Source organism: Heteronotia binoei, chromosome 7 (assembly GCF_032191835.1).
Source record: "Heteronotia binoei isolate CCM8104 ecotype False Entrance Well chromosome 7, APGP_CSIRO_Hbin_v1, whole genome shotgun sequence".
Taxonomy (NCBI): domain Eukaryota; kingdom Metazoa; phylum Chordata; class Lepidosauria; order Squamata; family Gekkonidae; genus Heteronotia; species Heteronotia binoei.
In genome coordinates, this window is record NC_083229.1 from 129608351 (window position 1) to 129633599 (window position 25249).

The following is a 25249-nucleotide window of genomic DNA, read 5'->3' on the forward strand; positions in this document are numbered from 1 at the left end:
CAGCACCAGGCATGAGTCTATTGATGTTCCTCCCCATCAAGCTACGGGTGACAGCCTTCCCACCCCTCTGTGACATTCGGCTCAGGAGCATTTTCTGATGCTTTGAAGCTGCTGCTGCATTTGGGGAGAGAGTGTGGGGAAACTGAAAGCAGACTTGTGAAGGCCCAGCCATCACATGCCTTGAAATTAGATGCCCTGTCCCATCGAGAAGGGCAGTAAAGCAAGCAGTCCAACTGGAACACGGCAAAAGCCAGCCCAACCGAACGAGGCAGCTGTCACTCACACAGTGCCAAAAAAGTCAGATCAGAAGGGGGGAGTATAACAATCTCAAGTGTTTTATGTAGGAATCTCGAGTTGAATTTGAAAAAAAAAATATCCTCACCAGTGGCTGATCCCAGTTCACCAGCACCACCAGAGCCAATCGGATGTAGTGGTTAAGAGGGACAGATTCTAAACTGGAGAACTGGCTTTGATTCCCCACTGCTCCACATGAAGCCAGCTAGGTGACCTTTGGCCCATCCCAGTTCTCTCAGAATGACCTCATCTGGAGTCTTGTGTTCAGTTTCAGGCATCACATTTTAAGAAGGATATAGACAAGGTGGAACGAGTCCAGAGGAGGGCGACGAAGATGCTGAGGGGTCTGGAGATCAAGTCCTATGAAGAAAGGTTGAAGGAGCTGGGGATGTTTAGCATGGAGAGGAGGCAGCTGAGAGGTGATATGATCACCATCTTCAAGTACTTGAAGGGCTGTCATATAGGTCGTTTTCGCACTCACCTTAATCAGCAGCGACGACCCTCTTCACCGCGCAGGATCTGCGCGGATTTCGCACTAATTGCCGCGGAGCACCCAGAAGAGCCGGAAAGTCCCGGCGCTTTTGCGGTGCAAACAGAAACCGCCAAAAACCAGTCTCCGTTTGCGCCGCAAAAGCACCGGGACTTTCCGGCTCTTCTGGGTGCTCCGCGGCAATTATTGCGAAATCCGCGCAGATCCTGCGCGGTGAAGAGGGTCGTCGCTGCTGATTAAGGTGAGTGCGAAAACGGCCATAGAGGATGGGGTGGAATTGTTTTCTGTGGCCTTGGAAGGTAGGACCAGAACCAATGGGTTGAAAATAAATCAAAAGAGTTTCTGACTCAACATTAGGAAGAGCTTCCTGACCGTTAGAGTGGTTCCTCAGTGGAACAGGCTTCCTCAGGAGGTGGTGGGCTCTCCTTCCTTGGAGGTTTTTAAACAGAGGCTAGATGGCCATCTGACAACAATGAGGATCCTGTGAATTTAGGGGGAGGTGTTTGTGAGTTTCCTGCATTGTGCAGGGGGTTGGACTAGATGATCCTGGAGATCCATTCCAACTCTATGATTCTATGATTCTTGGAGGATTGGCTACATCAGGGCTCTGTAGCCTAATATGCCAAGAAGCTCCTGCTAGAATTCCACCCAGTACTGAGGCATTACAATATTGGTTGTTTTATTTTCAAGCCTTTTCCTAATATCCCCTAACATAGAGTTTCCCTTTTTCACTCCCGCAGCACCCGGGTTGACTCTTCCATTCACTGCAACCCCCCCAAATATTTCTGTCTCAGTCCCAGGAAGTTCAGACCTCATTAGCCTTTACTTAAAGCTGGAATTTTTGTCCCAATATGCATCAGCTTACACTTTCTAGCACTAAACTTCAATTGCCACATTGTCACAAACTCATCCGGGTTGTGGAGGTCTTCTTGGAACCCTTCACAGTCACCATCTTGAATAGTTTTGGGTCATCTGCAATCGTGGCCACTCCTCTCTCCTAGTCCCAGATCATTTGTGAATAAATGAAATAGTTCTGGTCCCAATACCAAACCTTGTGGTAGCTCTAGGTTTTACCATAGAATCATAGAGTTGGAAGGGAGCTCCAGGGTCATCTAGTCCAACCCCCTGCACATTGCAGGAAACCCACAAATACCTACCCCAAATTCACATGATCTTCTACCATAGAGTTTCCAGCAATTCCTAGAGCTACCCTTTGCCATTTACGGTAAGAATTTCCAGTTTGGTGTAGGGGTTAAATGTGTGGGAAAAGCCCCGTGGAGCAGAGTGTTAAAGCTGCAGTACTGCAGTCCTAAGCTCTGCTCACAATCTGAGTTTGATCCCCGGTAGAAGCTGGGTTTTGAGGTAGCCGGCTTGAGGTTGACTCAGCCTTCTGTCTTTCTGAGGTTGGTAAAATGAGTAACCAGCTTGCTGGGGGGAAAGCTTAGATGACTGGGGAAGGCAATGGCAAATCACCCCATAAAAAGTCTGCCGTGAAAACGTTGTGAAAGCAACGTCACCCCAGAGTCGGAAACGACTGGTGCTTGCACAGGGGACCTTTCCTTTTCCTAAGTGGTTGGACTCTTACCTGGGAGAGCTGGGTTTGATTCCCCACTCCTCTACAAGCACCTGCTGATGTGACCTTGAGCCAGTCACAAGTTCTCAGAGCTGTTCCTTTCAAGAGCAGTTTCTGTGAAAGCTCTCAGCCCCACCTACCTCACGGTTGTGGGGAGGGGAAGGGAAAGGAGATTGTAAGCTGCTCTGAGACTCTTTTGGGTAGTGAAGGGCAGGGTATAAATCAAATCACTTTCTCTTCATCTTCTCTTCTAAATACAAGACAGCATTTAAAAAAAAAAATCCCATGATGCTGACACTGCATGGAGACCCTAGTTAACATTCGCAATGTTAATTTTGTATGACTTTCTCCTGAGCATAAAAATTACATGCTGGCACAATTCTGTTTGTATTCAATTTGAAGAATATTCTTTTCAGTGAGCAAGATGGCGTCCACCAACAAAGAAGTTATTTCTAGATTTCTTTCAGAAAGTCTTTGCATTCCAACCACTTTTCAGTTCCACAAACTGACTGTGGATTTCAAAACAGAACATGTGCAGTCGCCATTCGAAAGCCTTAATCTTCTAGCCAAACTTTTGTGCACTTATTATTTGCTAATGGGGTCTTAAGGCTCCTTTCTCACCAAGGTATATTTTGGCAGTTGCTGTATACCTGCTAGTCTTTTATGTACATTTTGGATGCAGCTTATTAGCTGCCGTTCGGAGCAATCTTATTCTTTTCCGACACAGCTGTAAACATTTGAAAAACCAGGTAATTTTGTGAATTTCATCTGTTAAAAGTCCACAGTGTTCTGTATTTAAAAGGGAAAAGAAAAGGGAAAAAAAATACCCTGGTGTGGATTGTTTATCAGTACATATTTAATGCCTGTTTCAAAGAAATCAAGAAAATCCACATACCGAGGGAACCAGCAGTAATTTGATATTGGGGAGGGGGGGCTAAAATGGGTTAGCATTGATTGATCAGATAAACTGATTGTAAGATAAAGCAATTACGTGCATGTAACATAAAGCAGTTATGTGAGAATAAGAACCTGCATTTTCCCCTCAGCTAGCATGTCTAGAAGAGAAGGGGGAGGGGAAGACGTATTAATGATCTGTTTTGCAGTGGAGTTAATAGAGGCGCCATCTCTGACAAGGCAGTAATGAGATGACTACGTGTAAGCAATTCAGTCTTGAGTTACCCTTCACGCTATGTAGGTCAGGAATGCGGGCCTCCCGTTCCTTTTCCTTGTTATCGGTGCAACAGTGCCATCAGTCTAGAGTGGCCAAGTTTGGACTGGGAAATACCTGGAGACTTTGAGCCAGGAGAGGGCGGGGCTTGGAAAGGGGAGGGGCTTAGTGGGATCTAATGCCATACAGCCCTCCAAAGGAGCCGTTTTGTCCAGGTGACCTGACTTCTGAAGCATGGGGATTAGTTGTTAGTTCCTGGAGATTCTAGATGTCGGCAGCCTTACACACTGGCCCTTCAAAACAGTAACCCTGTTCACAAGCTATAATGAATGTCTGCAGGGCTTTTTTTTTTAAAGCCCAGCAGGAACTTGTTTGCATATTAGGCCACGCCCCCTGACGCCAAGCCAGCAGGAACTGCGTTCCTGTGCCTTCCTGCTCAGAAGAAGCCCTGAATATGTGTACAATTCATGTACAGAGTACTCCTGAATTCCTTTAATCCATGTAACAAATCATTCTCATATCTCATTCAATTCATGGACAGCTGAATGTATGATTTAAACACCACATTTATCTACCTGCTGGTCCCCAGTTTACAGCTCAGCTGCAGACTGCAGAGATCAGTTCCCTGAGGGAAAATGGAAGCTTTGGAGGGTGGACTCTGCCTGTGCCCCACTGAGTTCCCTGTCCACCCCAGGCTCCACCCCAAGGCCCGTCTAGCACTGAAGCAAATATCTGAACCAATGTTCCCACTAAGCTGCAGAGTCTTGTGAGCAAAAATTCTACTTTGTGAGCTCCTGGCGTTAAAGTTGTGAGCTCCTGCATCAATCAGTGTGCTCTGGGGTCCTCCTTCCTGGGCTAAGACAAAACTGTGTGAGCTGGAGGCTAAAAATCTGTGAGCTAGCTCATGCTAACTCAGCTTAGAGGGAACACTGGTCAGAACATGTACAAAATCTGACTAGAGATCCCAGAATTACAGCTCATCTCCAAACTACAGAGATTAGTTCCTTTGAAAAAAATGGAAGCTTTGGAGGGTGGACTCTGTGGCATTGTACCCAACTAGGGTCCCTGTCTTCCCGGAGTTCCATCCCAAGATCTTCAGTTTTCTAACCAGGATCTGGCAACGCTATCTCCCACCCCCTGCCACTGGCAAAGAGGGGGCCCGGCCACCCTTCTTCCAACTTCATTTGGGGGCTTCTTGCAAATCTCAGCATGGAAGCAGCCTGAAATTAAAGGTGTTCCATTTTTGGCTAAGTGCTGAAGAATATTAGGAATCAGACTTGACAACAGACAGTGCTGATATCAGGTGTCGATAGAAACCATGATGCGATGGTATTAGAATTTGATTTTTAAAATGCAGTGTTACTAGTTGATAGGATTCCTTACTTTTAGCCATACGGTTATTGGCACAATCCACATTTATTTTTGCATCTTTGCTTTGAAATTTCAGATCCAAACCCTAAAATGGGTCCGATTAAGGTTGCCAGCCCCCTCCCCCCCCCCAGCCACTGGCAGGGGATGCGGGGTGGGGGAGGTACAGTTGCCAGATCCAAGTTGGGAAACTCCTAGAAATTTGGGGATGGAACCCAGAAATGACAGGGAACAATGCCGTAGAGTCCCCCCTCCAAAGCATCTGTTTTTTTTTTCCCTTCAGGGGAACTGATCTCTGTGGTTTGGAGACCATCTGTGAGTCTGGTGAATCCCTACTCAGATTTTGTGTATTTCCTGATATTTGCTTCAGCGCTAAACTTGAGCTTGCAGAAAACAATGCTCTCCATTTCAACATGCAAAGATATGACTTTAAAAAAAAAATAGTTCTTCCTTGGCCATCTGCCTTTCCCCCCTTTTTGCTGAAGACTGAATGCACTGATGTTCTGATGGTTTACTTGTATTTCGATGGGCTAGCGCAGGGTTGTCAAACTCATTAGTTATGAGGGCCGGATTTGACATAAACGAGACCTTGTCGGGCCGGGCCATGAGTATCATAAAATGTAATGCCAGGTAGCGGACATATAAACTTTATAAAGGGCACAGGCACACACTTAAAGATTAAAACATGCTTAAAATATTAGCACGCTTGCAATATTTTGTTTTTTTTACAGTCTCTGATAAATGTCACCTCTTGCTATGAATTACTGCATCAAAAACTGCGGACAATGTCTGTGCTGTACCAGTCTTGAGTATGTGCTGTTCAGGTGTACACACCTGTAAGTTGCAAACCTACGTTTGATTAATTGACATTCATTACAGACATCTCATGGCCAATGCTTTGAGCCTAAGACCCAGAGGAACATGAAGCGGCTGGGCATTGTGAGCTTTTGTACAAAAGTTGCTTCACGTACTAGTCAAGAGCATGTGAGGGCACCATGGCACAGACTGAGGGCTATGTGCTTGTCTACAAAACTATAATTTCCCCCCAAAAAATGACAACTAAAAAAAAATACAACTCCCCCCCAAAAAAATTCTACTGCAAGAACAGAGAGACAGCCATGTACAGTGGTCAGTGTCAGCCTACTATCTGGGAAGTCTAAATTCAAGACCCCCAATCAAAGGAAAATGTGAAAGAAAAATTAAGGAGAATTTGTTGGGTAAATCTGGGGTGGAACATATGAACATATGAAGCTGCCTTCTACTGAATCAGACCCTTGGTCCATCAAAGTCAGTATTGTCTTCTCAGACTGGCAGAGGCTCTCCAGGGTCTCAAGCTGAGGTTTTTCACACCTATTTGAACACACTCTCAGCCTAATTTTGATATTTCTTTTCTAAATAGTTCACATGCTTTCCTATTGAGAAAGACTGGAGGGCATGAGTACAGTGAAAAAGAGGAGGGGAACCCAGTTCCAACCATAATCAACCCAACAAAACTCTCTCTCTCTCTTGCAAGGCAAAAAGCTCATACCTTCCCTAAAACGTTGCTAGTCTTAAAAGCACTCTTTGTAGCTCTCCTGATGGTGGGGATTGGCAAAGGAAGCTCTGGCGCTTTCTTTCCTTTCCTGGGCCACGAGGAGGGGGAGGAGCCTCAGCCATTCATTAGAAGGAAGAGAGGCTTGTCTCAGTATCTCTGCAGGGTGAATAATTGAGTCTGGCAAACTTAATCACCCAGCAGAGCTATAGAGCCAAGTTCCCTCATTGGCTGAGGCTGCTCCTCCCTTTGGGAAAAGGGAGGGAGGAGAGGGAAAGGCTGCTTTGCTGCTCTGGCCTGTCGAGGGGGGGGGGGGAGAGAAACACAAAATGACGACCGAAAAAAGCAGGCAAGGGGAAATGAAGCAGATGACAGCCAGTTGCTGGAGGGCCTGATTGGAGCCCTCTGCGGGTCTGATCCGGCCCATGGGCTGTATGTTTGACACCCCTGGTCTAGCATGTTGATTTTCTTGTATGGAACTTATATGGACTGTCTTCTTGTGCTTGGAATAAAATGTTTGTTTAAAAAAACAACAACCATGCATAACCAGGGATTTTTTTCTGAGCAGGAATGCACAGGGACTCAGTTCCAGCTGACTTGGCGTCAGGGGGCGTGGCCTAATATGCAAATGAGTTCCTGTCGGGCTTTTTCAACCAAAAAAAGGCCTGTGCGTAACACGTGTATGTACAAAATCCTGCCGTTTCAGGGCTGTGGGGCTGCCGTGCTTTCGGGAAGCCCATGAGTTCTGACAGCAGGAAAAAGGAAAAAGAGATAAAATGGGTTTTGCCACATTCTCAGGCATGCCAAGGAGGCGAAAAGGCGTTCTCCCTCTCTGGCTGTTTCTAGTATCAGAGATATTGATGGAGCTGGCAAGCTCCTATTATTGTCAGGGACATTCCAGGTGCAAATTCAGCAGCGGAGGGGGAGGAAAAAAAATTCTCTCTAGGTCAAATATTCCTTCCTCGCATTACTTATGGAGGAGTCAGCTTCAGGAGGATAACTGCACAACAGATTAATGGTAATTCTCTTCCCCCGCCCCCCTCCAAGCCAAGCCTCACAAGGGCACTGTCAGCAACTCTCTTTGCAGATGCTCCCTCTCCTTCTACAGATGTGAGGCTTTGCCAGAACTGCCCGTGACAGGTTAGGAGAATACGCTGGGAGGGCTCCTGATCGGAATTGCAATAGAGCAAATCCTAAATCCTCCACTGCAGTTCTTGAAAGGGAAACGCACACAGAGAGACACACACACCGAAACAGGCGAGGGCGATGCAGGAGTTAACAAGCTGCATGCTGATTGCTTTTGCTGGGATGGAGAACCAAGGGCCGGCGCTCTTTTTATGTGACAATTTAGCAAAATCACCGTCAAGAGTGTTCCATTTTTAGAGCAACCCCATGGGGAAAAAATCTTTAGATTAGAAGAAATCTGATAGAAAATTGGCCTCATTTTCTCCCCCCCCCCCCCATTTCGTTCTTTTTGATCTGGAGTCCCCACTGCACGGCACAGCTACTAAAATGTCAGAAGTGAGTGTGTGCACTGCATGGCAGGGGAGGGACATCACTTGTTACATGGCACTGGGGGGTAACCCTTAAGGGTTTGAAGAATAGTGGGGGGGGGCAGTTAGCAGTGCAGTGTTGCAAATGGTGGGGAGCCGCTGCATGCAATCCCATAAGGTCCTTGTACAATGTATGGAATAACAATATCATAAAGAAAGACATAACCAGCTGGTTCCCCCGAGATTAATAGCCCCGTGGCGCAGAGTGTTAAAGCTGCAGTACTGCAGTCCTAAGCTCTGCTCACGGCTTGAGTTCGATCCCGGCGGAAGCTGGGTACAGGTAGCCGGCTTGAGGTTGACTTAGCCTTCCATCCTTCTGAGATTGGTAAAATGAGGACTCAGCTTGCTGGGGGGAAAGCTTGGATGACTGGGGAAGGCAATGGCAAACCACCCTGTAAAAAGTCTGCTGTGAAAACGTTGTGAAAACAACGTCACCCCAGAGTCAGAAATGACTGGTGCTTACACAGGGGACCTTTCCTCCTTTCCTCCCCAAAGATGCTTCCTTTGGCAAAGCACTTCATTTCTTGATGATGTGTTATTTTTTTTTGTTGTTGTTGTTACCCTTCCTTGGCGGGGGTGGGAGGGTTTCCTGCTTTCCTCTTAGGGCTACCTGGCAACTGGCTGGAGATGGGGGATGAAGGAGAAATGGGAGGATGGCATTGGGTTTTTCCGGAAGTGACATCTCGCCTCTCTAGGAAGTACCAGAGACTTTATGGTAAAACCATAGAGTTTCCAGTGATTCCTAAAAAGGTGCGATATCACACTACCAGCCACACCAATGTTTTTTTTTTTAAGTTCTCCTGCTGGCTATTGGAGTGCTGGAGAAAAACAACACACTCACTCCGTGTAGAAAATATTTCTCAGTGTAATCCACAATTTGCAACCTCTGTGTGCTAGTAAACAATGCAGATAGCAAACCATCCTATGCACGACACAACTACTTTCCAAAGAACCAAGCAACATTCAAACTGTAGTCGAATGAAGTATCCAAGGGACCGTCTTTTGTGCTCATAGGTTCAGTAGAGTTGAAGTGCCATAATTCATTTCCTGGCTTTCCAAATTACTATTTTCTAAATTCTTTTTGGAACGCCACTGCCAGTCACGATCCTTCAGCATTTACACTGAGAATTATTTTCTACATGGAGTGAGTGTGTCATTTGTCTGCAGTCTTGTTTACCTCTGTGATCCCGATCTCTGCTGGCTGTTGGAGTGTTGACAGACTGGGAGATCCCCAAACCCCAGCAGGAATTCCACAGGCATGTTTCTATTCTGGTTTGGACAACTAGGGCTTGGAGCAGGGTAGGAGAATCAGTCTTAGTGGTCAGCTGGAGCAAGCTACCCATACCAATTGGTTGGCCCAGCGAGTCTCACTGATTAGGTATCCTGTAGGGCAGGAGCTTCACCTGTTCCTGGACTTCATCTGGCCATTGCTTGATGGAGCCGCGATTCTGCAGTGGACTATGTGTGCAGTCGCTGGGACACGGGATGCAAGCCTGGCACTTCTTCACTGCTAAATTTCCTCCTCACAGTCCTAGCTTCTTTATAGCACTTGCTGTGGGGGAGGGGGGGGAACCTGGAGGACAGGTAGTCCAGGATCTAGTCCTCTCCAACAGCATTGGCTGGAGGTAGGTCCTGTGACTAAGGCCTCAGGATCTAGGGGCTCTAGATTTGGAAGGGGGTCCAGTTAGGCTTGCCAACTCCTAGTTAGGAAATGCCTGGAGATTATGGAGGTGGTGCCTGAGGAGGGAAGGGTTTGGGGTGGAGAGGAACTTCAGTGTGGTGTAATGCCATGGGACCTGTCTTCCAAAGCAACCATTTTATCCAAGTGAATTGAACTGTCTCCTGGAGACCAGTTGTAATCCCAAGAGATCTCCGGCCACCTAGGTCTAGTCATGTCATGTGTTCCCTGGCCTTCCTTCAGAATGGTCTGTAGCTCTTCCTGGTCATTCCGTGAGGACTGTGCTCCTCATTCCATCCAGGCAGTTGGGCTGGGCTATTAGGTTTGTTCTACTTCTCCCTGAACTTGTCGTTCTTCCCTTACCTTCTCCTCTCTTCCTTCCTCTCATCTCTTCTTCCTCCTGATCTTACCAATTTCCTCTTGCTCTTACCATTTAAGAAGTCTCCTCTTCCTTGCTTTTCCTCCCTTAACATTTCTCTGCTAAGTAGAAACAAATATGAGGATTTGTGCTTCAGAACCAGGGCTTTTTCTTTTGTAGCAGGACCTATTTTGCATATTAGGCCACACCCCCTGATGTAGCCAATCCTCCTGGAGCTTACAGTAGGCCCTGTAATAAGAGCCCTGTAAGCTCTTGGAAGATTGGCTACATCAGGGGGATGTGGCCTAATATGCAAAGGAGTTCCTGCTACAAAAAGAAAAAAAGCCTTGTTCGGAACCATGTTTTTTGCGTTGTGGTGGTGCCACAAAGCAGTGGCTCTGTGATTGTTGTGGTGCATTCTGTCACTTCGAAGATGATATTGGATAGTGATTCTGGGGTGACCAAACAGAAAGCCCCAAAGATCCATGTGAATCTGTGCTTTGGAACCACGTTTTTGTGCCGTGGCAGTGCCACAAAGAGGTGGATGTGTGCTTTTTGGGGTGTGCGCTGCGGCCATGGATGGGATATGTGACTCCATGGTGCTGTGGATCAAGTCAAAATTCTGCTTGACGGAGCATACCTTCTCTCCATGGTTGTGGGAAACTTGGTTGAATTTTTGCTGCCAGTTGTTTGGGCTTGGTCATTCTGTCAGGGAAGATGTCTAATGATGTTTGTTTATGTCATATTTTTTTCAGCTCTTAGATTGCTTGGAGGTCTTAAAGCAGGCTCTAAACTCAGATATAATTTCTTGACTGACGTTGTTGCGCAGATGAAAGAGCACATGCAATAACGCAATACTGGCCACTGCGTGACACAGAGTGTTGGACTGGATGGCCCATTGGCCTGATCCAACATGGCTTCTCTTATGTTGTTATATTGGGCTGTAAGATTTACAGGTATGCAGAGCAGAAAACCAGTTCAGTGGCTTATGGGCTACGGTTGTCTAATAACGAATTTATTACCATGTTTCTATCCCACCCTTCCCCTTAGGAGCACAAGATGGCATGCATAGTTTGCCCATCCTCAATTTTATCTCCATAACAATCAGATAAGGTAGACTTAAGAGCCCCATGGTGCAGAGTGGTAAAGCTGCAGTACTGCAGTCAGAGCCCTCTGCTCATGACCTGAGTTCGATCCCAGCGGAAGCTGGTTCAGGTAGCCGGCTCCAGGTTGACTCAGCCTTCCATCCTTTCAAGGTCGGTAGAATGAGTACCCAGTTTGCTGGGGGGAAAGTATAGAGGACTGGGGAAGGCAATGGCAAACCACCCTGTAAAAAGTCTGCCATGAAAACATTGTGAAAGCAGCGTCACCCCAGAGTCGGAAATGACTGGTGCTTGCACAGGGGACTGCCTGTACCTTTTTAAGGTAGACTTACAGTGTGAGTGACCCAAGATCAGTAAGTGAATACACTTCATGGCAGAGGCAAATCTGAACCCTGTTCTTGTCAAGTCGGCTGATTCAATAACGAGTCTTTGTTGAAACAAAGTATCTAGTTTATTGATATCATGGTTCTCGACTACAGTAAGATTGAAAGACTGAAGATTATACAGTAGAATGCAATCATATAAGGTGTACTTCAAAGGGATTCTTGAGGGAGGGGTACTATGCAGGGCACATTCACACAGTGATGTCACAATTTCTTTCTCAGGCCAGTTTTGGCCTTGAGCACCGATGGCTCCAACCTCCCCCGGTGCCCAGCCTGAGAAGGCTCAGATAAAGTGTTCACATATTCCCATTTCAAAGCAACACTACATAACAAAGGAAAGGAGGGGGGTGAGGAGAGTTCAAGCTAGCAGCATTGGAATACAGTATGGCTTTACCCAGGATGCTTTTCCCTGAACCAAAGATCAGGCACAGACTTGACCAGAGTTTACAGCAGACTTGACAGTTCTCTCTGTTTGCAGTCCACCACTGTAACCCCTACACCATACTGTCAGTCCTTCTCATGAGGGAACTCAGAAATTCTAAGAATTCCATACTGTATCCAAAACTGTTGTGTATGTGAATGTTCTGTATCAGTGTTCCTGCCTGGCTCATTGGAGCCTAAGGAATGAGCTTGGGGACTCTTGAACAATGGGCAGTAGGTTCCAAATCCCTGCTGCCCTGCTCCAATCAGAAGCCCCCTGCTGGTTCAAATGATCCAATGGTGTCCTAGTGTAGGAACCCAGGACTGTATATAGTTGACCCCGTTGGCCCAACTTAGCCAGTCTTCTTAGCCCCTAGTTACCATGTTGTAACTCAATAAAGATCACGGCAACTATGTCTCCTCCTTGCATTGAACCCACTATATTACAAAAACAAGAGGGTCTTTTTATTGTTGTTAGTGCTGGAAGGATTTCTCTCTTTTTTTAAAAAAATGACAAAAGTATCCTGTTGTATGTTTCCCACCCACCCCTGCGATATCTTATAGCAGTGTGGGGAGGAATGCCTTCAACAGTGGTGGAACAGCCCAAGGTTAATTGTTAAACTTTGAGGTTGGGGACAACATGCTTTTCATGCAAAAGGTCCCAGTGTCTTCAGTGAAAAGAATTAGGGAGTGGGTGATGTGAAAGATCTCCCTCTGCAATAAGGTTGCCAACTGACCAGGGCTCTGTCCACTTTAGCAGGTTTAATGAGTGAAAATGAACTTCAATAACATTGCTTTCAGAGTAAACTGATAGTGAAGGATCAGCTAAAGGGACAAGTGACAAACTTGACAGCCCTCGTTTGAGGCCTGGGAAAGCTTGCCTGGCCGACAGCAGCTTCAAGTATCTTCTTCCCACCATCACAATCTGCAGCCCTTCTTCAGGAGAGGGAGAGAGAATGAAACCCTCCTTTGACCGATATTTTTAATTGGCCAGATGCAAGTAGAGCTCAACACCCAAAAAGCTGTGTCTGCAGATAGGAAACTTCTCCCCCCCCCCCCCCAAATGAACACTTGTTATGTGTGTGTGTGTATTTTTTTCCTCCTAGGGGCATACGTGCTGCAGGTCAAAGCGACAGATGCTGACGACCCAACATACGGAAACAGTGCCCGTGTGGTTTACAGTATTCTTCAGGGACAGCCATATTTCTCCATTGATCCCAAGACAGGTAATAAAGCAGTGTTGTCAGTGAGATGTTATTGCTCCCCTTCCAACAGTCAAACTGATTAGGTGGACAATCCCTATCCAATCTCAGAGGGAGAGTATGAATGGAATGCTTGCATGAGGCCACATGACATCTGCCTCCATTCCGTGCAGTGAAAGTGTTTGACCTGCTGACAGCTAAGCATCCTGATCTCAATCAAGGGTCTGTTCCATCCTTACCTCCCGTGAAAAATGTGTAAATGTCTTATTTTCCTTTTCTCCTTAGAAGGAATGCGAATGTACTCAGAAGAGGGGTAAAGTGAATTGGGGAACTTTCTTTTTTGGAATTCTAGACCTTGACCTTTTGTCTGTTTTATCTTATAAAGGAAGAACTTTGGCTCTTGTTCAGTATGTGTCAGGCAATGTTCACTGAAGTTATTTTGCTTTCTGAATTTATTAATCACTGCTTACTAACATTAATGCTGCATAAAACCTAATGCCACTAACCTATGTGCCTGCAAGGGAAGGAGGGGGTGAGAGAATGGATGTTACCAAAGTTCCAAAGGCAAGCAAAGCCTTTGAAGTGCAGAGTGCCCAGCTAGCCTCCCTGGCGCCTCCTGGCCGAGCAAGGACATCACCAGGAGGGGCATGTAGCCATCAGCAGGGAAAGATAAGCGGGCGCGTGAAAGTGTTACTTGCAGGGACGACTGTAGTTTTATTATGGGAAATAGTTTAAAGGCCAAATCCTTTGAAGTGTATTCATAAATGCCAATGGTTTAAGCTATCTGTTATCAGTTCCAATGAATCCGTAGAGAGTGTAACTTTGTTGTAATCAATAAATGAAACTTAGTTTTTAACAAAGACGAGTCTGATCATTTTGAAACTTCAATGAACCCTTTGCTGACAGTATGCTAGCATTATTTGGTCTTGCTTGCAACAGAATGATCATTCTTAATAGGGATGGGCACAAACTGGGAATATGGAGGTTCACTGGAGGTTCGTGGTTTAGGGTTCTCATGAACCACAAATCTCCTGTGAATTCCATTGGATGAATCATGAATCTCCAGTGAACTTCTCTGTCTCTCTCTCTCTCTCTCTCATACTGCTCATACAGCTATTGCCTAAAGCAGAAGTTAAAAGCAAAAATTGCTTTAAAAGACCTTGCTCAGTATTATTTTTCTTATATTTTAATATGGTGCCTATGAATTTTGCCACCCAGAGGGTGATACAGTCATTTGTTTCTTATAGTAGCCATGACACCTGGGCTTGCACATTTAGCTGTTCCTTATTTTAAAACAAAGGGGTGACTAAATCACCCCTCAACTTGTTGAATGTAGGACACTCATTGGACAAATCTTTTTGTGGTTCATCCAGTTCAGGAGTTTGGCTCCATCCAGAGTGAGCTCCGAAGGCAATTAAATGCCTTCAGAACTCACCTCCAGGTCAGGCCAGCCCAACTGAGCTCCAAAATTGAGCTCTGAAGGCTTTTATAGGCCTTCAGGGCTCACTCTGGAACTCCAAAGGCTTTTGTAGGCCTTATAAGCCTTCATATGGACAAGCCTCACCTGGAGCTGGGCTCACCAGGCCTATAAAAGCCTTCAGAGCTCACTCTGAGAGCTCAGTTGAGTCAAACCGCCTAATTCAACTGAGCCCCAAGAGTATGCTCTGAAGACCTCTACAGTCGGCCTGGCCTGTGTGTGTCTCCTGCTTGCTTCTTCACCCCTACAAATCCTCCATTAGGTCTTGAATTTAGATTAGTGATTACACGTGGAGCTGTGAATCCCATCTTTACTACATAATCTCTGAGTTATGCCATCTTCTAACAGCACATTCCTAAACAGAGTTATAATCTTCTAAGTACACTGAAAATCTTCGGACTAGGGTTGCCAAGTCCAATTAAAGAAAAATCTGGGGACTTTGGGGGTGGAGCCAGGAACAAGGGTGTGACAAGCATAATTGAACTCCAAGGGAGTTCTGGCCATCACATTTAAAGGGACAGCACACCTTTTTAAATGCCTTTCTTCCATAGGAAATAATGAAGGATAGGGGCACCATCTTTTGGGGCTCATAGAATTGGACCCTCTGGTCCAATCGTTTTGAAACTTGGGGGTTATTTTGGGGAGAGGCACTAGATGCTATACTGAAAATTTGGTGCCTCTACCTCAAAAAATAGCCTCCCCAGAGCCCCCAATACTCACAGTTCAATTCCCCATTATTCCCTATGGGAATCGTTCTCCACAGGGAATAATAGAGTGCCCAGTAGACATTTCCCTCCCCCCTGCGCTTTCTAAAGGGGGGAGGGCCTCCAAACCAGGGAATCCCCTGCCCCCTCCCTCTCTCTCACACACAAAGACTTACTAGATCTTCTTCCTGCAGAACTTTCCTTGCTGTGAAAACGAAAGCAAAAGAAAGGGAGGGGCTGTTCTCCATGGAAACTATTACTGACCCTTTCCAATGAAGCCTTTCCTGTTTCCTGTTTCCTGCACAGCCTTAAAGGCATACATTTTACAAATGGATCAGGAGCTCTACAACTACATGATGCCTACACGCATGTTCTCTCCCCCCCTTCCGGATTTTTGGAGAGCGGGGTAGGAGGCTGCAAAATCGAGGGTCCCCCACCAGGGCGGGGGGGTTGGGAAGCCTACTTCGGACAGCACCATCAGTTGTGCAGCACAGCAGTAGTCTTCAGACTGTTGGTGGGTTCTTGTTTAAGCACTTCCCTTTATGAAAAAAGAAGCCCCCTACACAAAAAACCCCTATGATATCAGGGAGGAGGCTAATTTAAGCCAAATTCTTCACATGCTAGTTTTTTGTTTTTACATACAAGGAGGGTCAGGAAACATATGAGCAGATTATCCTGTACTCCCACCTGCAATGAAGTTGATTAACTTAAGAATGTAAGGACATAAGAGACGCCATGTTGGCTCAGGCCAACGGCCCATCCAGTCCAACACTCTGGCCTATTTCGCACTCACCTCACTCCACCCTCACGTCCATCTTCTCCACGCGGCGTCCTCCCGATTTCCCACGATTTGTGTCAGGGCTGCAGCAAACGTCACGGTTTTTGCGCAGCAAATGGCAACTGGTTTTAACGGTTTCCGTTTGCTGCACGAAAACCGCGATGTTTCCTGCAGCCCCGGTGCAAATAGTGGGAAATCGGGAGGACGCCGCGCGGAGAAGACGGACGTGAAGGCAGAATAAGGTGAATGCGAAATCGGTCCCAGTGTCACACAGTAGCCAAAAAAACCAGGTGCCGTTAGGAGGTCCATCAGTGGGGCACTAGAAGTCCTCACTCTGTGCCCCGCCCCCAACAAGCACCAAGCACTTGCATTTTATTTGCCAAAGCCTGTGCTCCATTTTTTATCTCACTGCTTAAAGGAATCCTTCTTACCTTTTACTGCTTTCATTACTTTGTTCATTAACCATGCAGGTCTTTTTTATACGCAATTGTACCTTTCCTAATGCAGTATACATTTTATCTGAACTTTCAGAATTCCATTTGGTCAAGAATGTCATGGGATTCTGCTATCGGTGTTAGAGTGACGGGGGGGAAATGCACCAGGTGTGTGGAATATTGCAGCAGGGCACAGCACACTAGCAACACTTCCTTCCTAATCATTTGAAATCACACTGTCTCTAATCAGGTTCCCAATAAATTCCAATCTGCTGTGTAGTATAATGTGTAGAATTAGGGTTGCCAGATCCAGGTTGGGAAGCTCCTGGAGATTTGGGGATGGACCCTGGGGAGGACAGAGGACACCACTCAGGGGGGCACAATGTCATAGAGTCCACCATCTCAAGCATCCATTTTCTTCAGTTTGGCGTAGTGGTTAAGTATGTGGACTCTTATCTGAGAGAACCAGGTTTGATTCCCCACTCCTCCACTTGCAGCTGCTGGAATGGCCTTGGGTCAGCCACTACTCTTGTAGGAGTTGTCCTTGAAAGGGCAGCTGCTGGGAGAGCTCTCTCAGCCCCAACCACCTCGCAGGGTGTCTGTTGTGGGAGGGGGAAGGTAAAGAATATTGTGACCGCTCTGAGATTCGTAGTATAGGGTGAGATATAAATCCAATATCTTCTTCTTCTTCTCCAGCAGAATTTATCTCTGTAGTCCAGAGATGAGCTGTAGTCCGGAGATCCCTAAATCACACCTGGAGGTTGGCATCCCCATACGGAATTCATACAGAAGGCAGTACCCCTTGGGAGTGCGTTATGCTGTCAGGATAATGGATGAAATGGGTCCAGATTAAACAGCTGTACTTTTCCTAAGTTTATCCATGCAAGTGAGAAATCTGCCATTTCTCCCCCAGCTTGCTTGCTTTTGGTAGGTGGTCAGCCCTGAAGGGTGGGGGGTGGGGTTAATGTCAAACTGTTATTCTAAGATCCGTGGGTATGGACGAAGGTAGAGAGAAAGATGCATCAACAGCCCGAAATGCCCCCGGGACAAGAGGGCAGTTAATTGCGCATCTCGTCCGATATTCTGAAATGTCATTCCGGCGTCTGTAGTTAATAATTCAATGACTTAACTGAAATGTTGCGCGCTAAATGCTGCGAGTTGTGTCTCTTGAATACAGCTGTAGGAAGGTCTGCCTGCCCCCCCCCCCCTTTCTGCAAATGGGATTTCTTCTCCCAGTGAATCTGTACTTGAATGTCAGACGGACTGTTAAAAACCCTCCTTTCCTGGCTAATCAATGGCTGGGGTGAAGCGCAGCAGCAGACTGTCAGCCCAGACTCTCTGGAGGTCACATCCGCTGTCAAACACACCCTTTTTAACAACAGATCCTGTGCCAACTGTAAACTGAAGTCTTCATTATGTTTTTAAAATTAGGATGAGTCCAGTCCCCCCCCCCCCCCGACTCAAACTCAGGGGAATAAAAATCATAACTTTAATGTTCCTTTTTAATTAGATCTTGCTGGTGGGATTGAGTTGTTAACATTTGGGCTGCATGTGTGGTGTGTTTCTGGACAAGATGATTTCTAGCAGCTAAGATTTCCCCAGGATCTACTCCTCTCATTCTTTCTGCATCCCTCTCTTTCAGTAGCCCTCTCATATTAATTGCCATCGAAGGACTCCAAAAAGCTGGAACAGGTGCCCTTAAAGTCCCCCCCCCCTCAGAAAGATATTAGAGTTAGACCACAGGCTTTCTGTGAATTTACCTTGAATTGCTGTTCTTTGAACAGGGGGGGAGGGGAGCAGAACGGGGGGAGCAGCACTGATGCAGCAATGTCATTTCCAGGTGATCATCCAGAAATGATGTCACCGTGTCAGCGACACTCTAGGAATTTCCCTGATCTCTATGATAATGACCATAGAGACTGGGGGAAAGCCCTAGTGTCACAGACACAGAAACCAGAAGTTATGTTGCTGCATTAAACTGAACTTTCTTGGAAGGCCCGTGTATCCTTCAGAATTGGGGAAAAGATGGCAACATAATGTCCCACATTTCCCTAGATACTGTATCTCACCTCCATATTTCCCTGGATATTGTTTCCCACTGGATACTGTTTCTCCAGCCTCTCTGATAGCTTATTCTGTCCAATCATGATCTTCGAAATTTATACCTACAGCTTTGATACATGCATAGAATGAGAGAGGATCACTTCTGTCTGTATACGTATCCCTGGTTGGATGAGGAATAGGTTGCGAATTCGCAGGTGATGGCTGGAGATTTCCTAGGATTACAACAGAGGTCCAGGCAACAGAGATTAGTTTAGCTAGAGACAATGGCTGTTTTGGAAGGTGCACTCTGTGGCATTAGACCCCACTGAAGCCCTCGCCCTCTCCCAACCCCACCTTAAAGGTAAAGGTAGTCCCCTGCCCAAGCACCAGTTGTTTCCGACTCTGGGGTAATGTCGCATCGTGACATTTTCACGGCAGTGTTTTTACGAGGTGGTGTGCCATTGCCTTCCCCAGTCATCTACACTTTACCCCCAGCGAGCTGGGTACTCATTTGACTGACCTCAGAAGGATGGAAGGCTGAGTCAGCCTTGAGCCGGTTACCTGAACCCAGCTTCTGCCGGGATCGAACTCAGGTCATGAGCAAAGAGCTCAGTCTGCAGGACTGCAGCTTCACCACTCTGCGCCACGGGGCTCCTCTGAAATCCCCAGATATTTTCCAACCCGGAGCTGGCAAGCCAAATGAGGAACGACATGTGCTGCATCAGAATGCCTCACCTTTTAAAGACCGGCTTCATCACCTGAGATGCTGTTCATATAGCCCCAATCAGGGTGTCGACAGTATTCTCAGTGGAGTATTTGGTGAGGGCCTGAAATAGAAGCAAGAGGGCTAGTTTCAGTTCCGGGATTTGCATCTTCCATCGCTTTCTGATTATTGACACGGTGAATCTCGATGGGATTATCCAGGCCCTGCCTGGGGTTGCCTCTGAAACTGGATCTGTAAATTTAAAAATGTCTAAACTTCAGGGCTCCATGAGCAGCAGGTTCCATCTCTGAGCCAAGAGATAAACATTCCTTGTATTCTTCAGCCAGGTGAAGGTAGGCAATAAAACTTGGGCCGTTTTCCCACTGAGCTTACCTCGGAGCGACGTCCCCCTTCACCGTGCAGCATCTGCACGGATTTCCCACCAACTGCTCCGAGGAACCAGGAAGTTCCCGACCTTTTGCGTCGCAAATGAAAACCGCCAAAAACCAGTTTACATTTGCGATGCAAAAGCCGCGGGACTTTGCGGCTCTTCCGGGTTCTGTGGAGCAGTTGTTGCAAAATCTGCGCAGACGCTGCGCAGTGAAGAGGGACGTTGCTCCGGAGTAAGGTCAGTGGGAAAACGACCTTGGTGATTTGTCATTTTTTGGAAGTTAACTGTGCACCGTTATTCGCTTGAGTTTGGTACAGTATGTGAGCTCCAGCTTTTGAAAGGCCTGTTACTCTCTTTTAAAAAAGCATTTAATAGAAAAGGAAGGAGGGAAGGAAATCCTGCTTATGAGGTCTTGCAGTCATGACGATTATTCTCGTTGGGTTTTATTTTCCTTTTTTAAACTGAAAACTGTGATCTGTTACATAATAAAAACTAGCACAAGATTCCAGACACCAATGCAGGAAAACTCACTGCATGTTAAGATGGCTTCTGTTGTGGAAGAACAGCCCATAGCTCACACAAAGGTTTGGGATTTAAATATAGTGGATGGCATTTTTGAATACAGTGCATAGAGTCTTTCTGCTGTGCTCTCTCAGGTGTTGTTTGTTTATGATATGAAACTGCCTTCTACCATCAAAGTCAGTATTGTCTACTCAGACTGGCAGCGGCTCTCCAGGGTCTCAAGTGGAGGTTTTTCATGCTAACTTGCTTGGACCCTTTTTAGTTGGAGATGCTGGGGATTGAACCTGGAACCTTCTGCTTACCAAGCAGATGCTCTACCACTTAGCCACAGCCCCATTCATGGCTCTCCAGGGTCTCAAGCTGAGGTTTTTCATACCTATTTGCCTGGACCCTTTTTAGTTGGAGATGCCGGGGATTGAACCTGGGACCTTCTGCTCACCAAGCAGGTGCTCTACCACTGAGTCACAGCCCCATTCATGACTCTCCAGGGTCTCAAGCTGAGGTTTTTCACACCTATTTGCCTGGACCCTTTTTAGTTGGAGATGCTGGGGATTGAACCTGGGACCTTCTGCTCACCAAGCAGATGCTCTACCACTGATTCACTGCCCCTCCCTAAACTGTAAACTGTACTTGAATCCATGACTGCACTTCTGTTTGGTTATTTGTCTAAACCAGTTTCTTCTTCAGCTTGGCTCTTCCTCCTGACTCACAGCTCCCGAAGAGGGCTTGTCCTCAGCCCTAGGCTGAAGAACCTGCCTTGCAACCCTAGTCAATCCAAACAAGAGTAGCTAGTGGCTTCTGTGGTTGGGGATCATGGCTACTTAGGTCCACTCTACAGTGACACTCACAGCAGCACTTCTGGCCTGGCAGGGGCTCTTTTAAGAGCGAAAGGAAGTATCTTGAGCAGCCTCTCATTTTCAGCAGAGAAGAGGCTTATGGGGTTGGAAGCAGCAGAGCACTAGTCTCTCCTTGCCACGAATGTCAGGTTGGAAGGAGCCTTTGCCCATGACCGGGTCTAGACTGTCTGGTGCACCCTTCCCCCTGCACTGATAACATCACCGGGTCACATGAGGGCGCCCAATTCGGTGCCCCCCAGAAGGCTGGCACCCTAGGCAATCACCTAGTTTGTCTAGTAGCAAGGCCGGCCCTGCCTCTGCCTGTATTGCCTCGTGTGACTGGAGGCTACTAGAAGAGCAGGTGGTCTTCTGTACATGCAGTTCCTCTTTTGCCACCACGTAATATTGTTAGAACCAGGGCTTTTTTTGAGCAGGAACGCAATTCTGGCTGACTTGCCAGCAGGGGGTGTGACCTTTTGTGCAAATGAGTTCCTGCTGGGCTTCTTCCACAAAAAAGCCCTGTGTGAAACAATGGCAGCATCAGGCGGTGTGGCCTATTATGCAAATGAGTTCCTGCTGGGCTTCTTCTACAAAAAGCCCTTTGTGAAACAATCACAGCATCAGGGGGTGTAGCCTATTATGCAAATGAGTTCCTGCTGGGCTTCTTCTACAAAAAGCCCTTTGTGAAACAATCACAGCATCAGGGGGTGTGGCCTATTATGCAAATGAGTTCCTGCTGGGCTTCTTCTACAAAAAAGCCCTGTGTGAAACAATGGCAGCATCAGGGGGTGTGGCCTATTATGCAAATGAGTTCCTGCTGGGCTTCTTCTTCAAAAAAGCCCTGTGTGAAACAATGGCAGCATCAGGGTGTGTGGCCTATTATGCAAATGAGTTCCTGCTGGGCTTCTTCTTCAAAAAAGCCCTGTGTGAAACAATGGCAGCATCAGGGTGTGTGGCCTATTATGCAAATGAGTTCCTGCTGGGCTTCTTCTACAAAAAGCCCTTTGTGAAACAATCACAGCATCAGGGGGTGTGGCCTATTATGCAAATGAGTTCCTGCTGGGCTTCTTCTACAAAAAAGCCCTGTGTGAAACAATGGCAGCATCAGGGTGTGTGGCCTATTATGCAAATGAGTTCCTGCTGGGCTGCTTCTTCAAAAAAGCCCTGTGTGAAACAATGGCAGCAACAGGGGGTGTGGTCTATTATGCAAATGAGTTCCTGCTGGGCTTCTTCTACAAAAAGCCCTTTGTGAAACAATCACAGCATCAGGGGGTGTGGCCTATTATGCAAATGAGTTCCTGCTGGGCTTCTTCTTCAAAAAAGCCCTGTGTGAAACAATGGCAGCATCAGGGTGTGTGGCCTATTATGCAAATGAGTTCCTGCTGGGCTTCTTCTTCAAAAAAGCCCTGTGTGAAACAATGGCAGCATCAGGGTGTGTGGCCTATTATGCAAATGAGTTCCTGCTGGGCTTCTTCTACAAAAAGCCCTTTGTGAAACAATCACAGCATCAGGGGGTGTGGCCTATTATGCAAATGAGTTCCTGCTGGGCTTCTTCTACAAAAAAGCCCTGTGTGAAACAATGGCAGCATCAGGGTGTGTGGCCTATTATGCAAATGAGTTCCTGCTGGGCTGCTTCTTCAAAAAAGCCCTGTGTGAAACAATGGCAGCAACAGGGAGTGTGGTCTATTATGCAAATGAGTTCCTGCTGGGCTTCTTCTACAAAAAGCCCTTTGTGAAACAATCACAGCATCAGGGGGTGTGGCCTATTATGCAAATGAGTTCCTGCTGGGCTGCTTCTTCAAAAAAGCCCTGTGTGAAACAATGGCAGCATCAGGGGGTGTGGCCTATTATGCAAATGAATTCCTGCTGGGCTTCTACTACAAAAAGCCCTGTGTGAGACAATGGCAGCATCAGGGGGTGTGGCCTATTATGCAAATGAGTTCCTGCTGGGCTGCTTCTTCAAAAAAGCCCTGTGTGGAACAATGGCAGCGACAGGGGGTGTGGTCTATTATGCAAATGAGTTCCTGCTGGGCTTCTTCTACAAAAAGCCCTTTGTGAAACAATCACAGCATCAGGGGGTGTGGCCTATTATGCAAATGAGTTCCTGCTGGGCTTCTTCCACGAAAAGCCCTGTGTGAAACAATGGCAGAGTCAGGGGTGTGGCCTATTATGCAAATGAGTTCCCGCTGGGCTTCTTAAAAAAGCCCCGCGTGAAACAATGGCAGCATCAGGGGGTGTGGCCTATTATGCAAATGAGTTCCTGCTAGGCTTCTACCAAAAAAGCCCTGTTTGGAACATTCTGAAGCCAGAGCATTTGTCTCCAGCTTTCTTTTTATGCCTCCTAATTACTCTTGCAACCATTTCGACACAGATCAAACTGCCAACTTTCTTCCAGCAGAGGGACTGGCACTTTTGATGTTTCTAATTAGTACCTTGACCCAGTTCATTGTTTATAACACTCTGCAGTCTCTGTGTGTGTGTGAAACTGGTAACTGGTTAACAGATATGGAAATCTCTGAAGAATAACGGCGTGGTCTCACATTTGGGTCGGGGATGAGGAGTTCCCTGATCACGCCCTCTGAGAAGAGCTGTTACAATTTTTGAATAACTCTAGTATCTAGAACGCTGTTGTTATTATAATTAATTAAGTTTCCGAATCACCCAATCCCTGCTACTGCAGGACTGTGGGCTATATACAATACAACACTAGATAAAAAAGCATAGAGAACCGTAGAATGAAATCCATCGAGACCACTAGTGCTAACAATTTTAAAAGAATTCCAGTGGCAAGCTGCACATTCCTTCCCATTCCAGAGTGTGCGACCACCTTGCAGGCAAGAGAGGAAGGGGAATGACCAAAAGCCTGGCAGTACAAAAGCCTGGCTTTAGAGAAGAAGACGACCACAGATTTCTACCCCGCCCTTCTCTCTGGATCAGAGCAGCTTACAATCTCCTATATCTTCTTCCCCCACAACAGACACCCTGTGAGGTTGGTGGGGCTGAGAGATCTCTCACAGAGGATGCCCTTTCAAGGACAACTCCTGCAAGAGCTATGACGATCCAAAGCCATTCTAGCAGCTGCAAGTGGGGGAGTGGGGAATCAAACCCCGTTCTTCCAGATAAGCGTCCACGCACTTAACCACTACACCAAACTGGCCATGCGGAACTGCGTAAGATCCCACAGGGGCCTGATGGTATTTGGCAGAGAATTCCACCAGGCTGGAGCCAGAACCAAAAAGGCCCTAGTCTTGGTTGAGAACAGTTGAATATCTTTGGGGCCAGGGGCCACCAGCAAGTTGCTATCCAAGGAGTGTAACGCTCTACCGGGGACATACCAGAAGTGTTGGTCCCTGAGCACTTAAGGCCTTAAAGGTCAACACCAAAACCTTGAACTTGACTTAGTACTCCCCTGGAAGCCAGTGCAGCTGGTGCAGCTCATGTTCTGTGTGTGTCATCCATGGCGATCTTGTCAGGACTCCTGCCGCTGCATTTTGGATCACCTGGAGCTTCCAGGCCAATCTCAAGGGCAGGCCAGTGTAAAACAAGCTACAGTAGTGTAGCCTGGCGGTGACTCTTGCATAGATTACTGGGTCAGGACATGACAGAAAGGTGGGCCAATTGCCAAGCCTGCAGCAGATGAAATAATGCCATCCTGGCAATATGTGTGACTTGGGCCTCCATAGCTGAGGTGCCCGAGAGCCCGAGCACCATGTTGGAAGCCGCCCTGAGCCCGCTTCGGTGGGGAGGGCGGGATATAAATCAAATAAATAAAAATAAATAAATAAATAAATAAATGCCCAAACTCTTGACCGTCTGTCTTTACTCTCTGGATGCAAAGGGTGTCTTTTCACAGTCTACAGACACAGTCATCTCAGTTTTCCAGGCAAGGATTCTTCTTCCTAAAGAGCCTGTGTGTGTGTGTTTGTGTGTGTGTGTGTGATCAATTCACAGCCAGCGTATGGCAACACAGCCAAGTATTATTAATTCACAGCCGATGTATGGCAACCCCAGAAAGGAGGTTTCAAGACTCAGAGACGGTTTGCTATTGCCTTCCTCTGCAGAGTCTTCCACGGTGGCATCCTACCCAAGCACTGACCCTGCTTAGCTTTTCGAAATTTGATGATGAGAGCCAGTTTGGTGTAGTGGTTAAGTGTGTGGGCTCTTATCTGGGAGAACCAGGTTTGATTCCCCACTCCTCCACTTGCACCTGCTGGAATGGCCTTGGCTCAGCCATAGCTTT

At 46.9% G+C, this 25249-nt stretch overlaps 1 protein-coding gene across 1 annotated transcript in view; it reads left to right on the forward strand.

Annotated features, from left to right (window-relative positions):
- Positions 1-25249, forward strand: part of CDH12 (cadherin 12) — a 1126549-nt gene that overhangs the window by 1000674 nt on the left and 100626 nt on the right. Inside the window, exon 6 of the mRNA XM_060244300.1 lies at positions 13026-13145. Within this exon, the coding sequence (XP_060100283.1) occupies positions 13026-13145 (120 nt within the window). The remainder of the gene's footprint in view (positions 1-13025; positions 13146-25249) is intronic.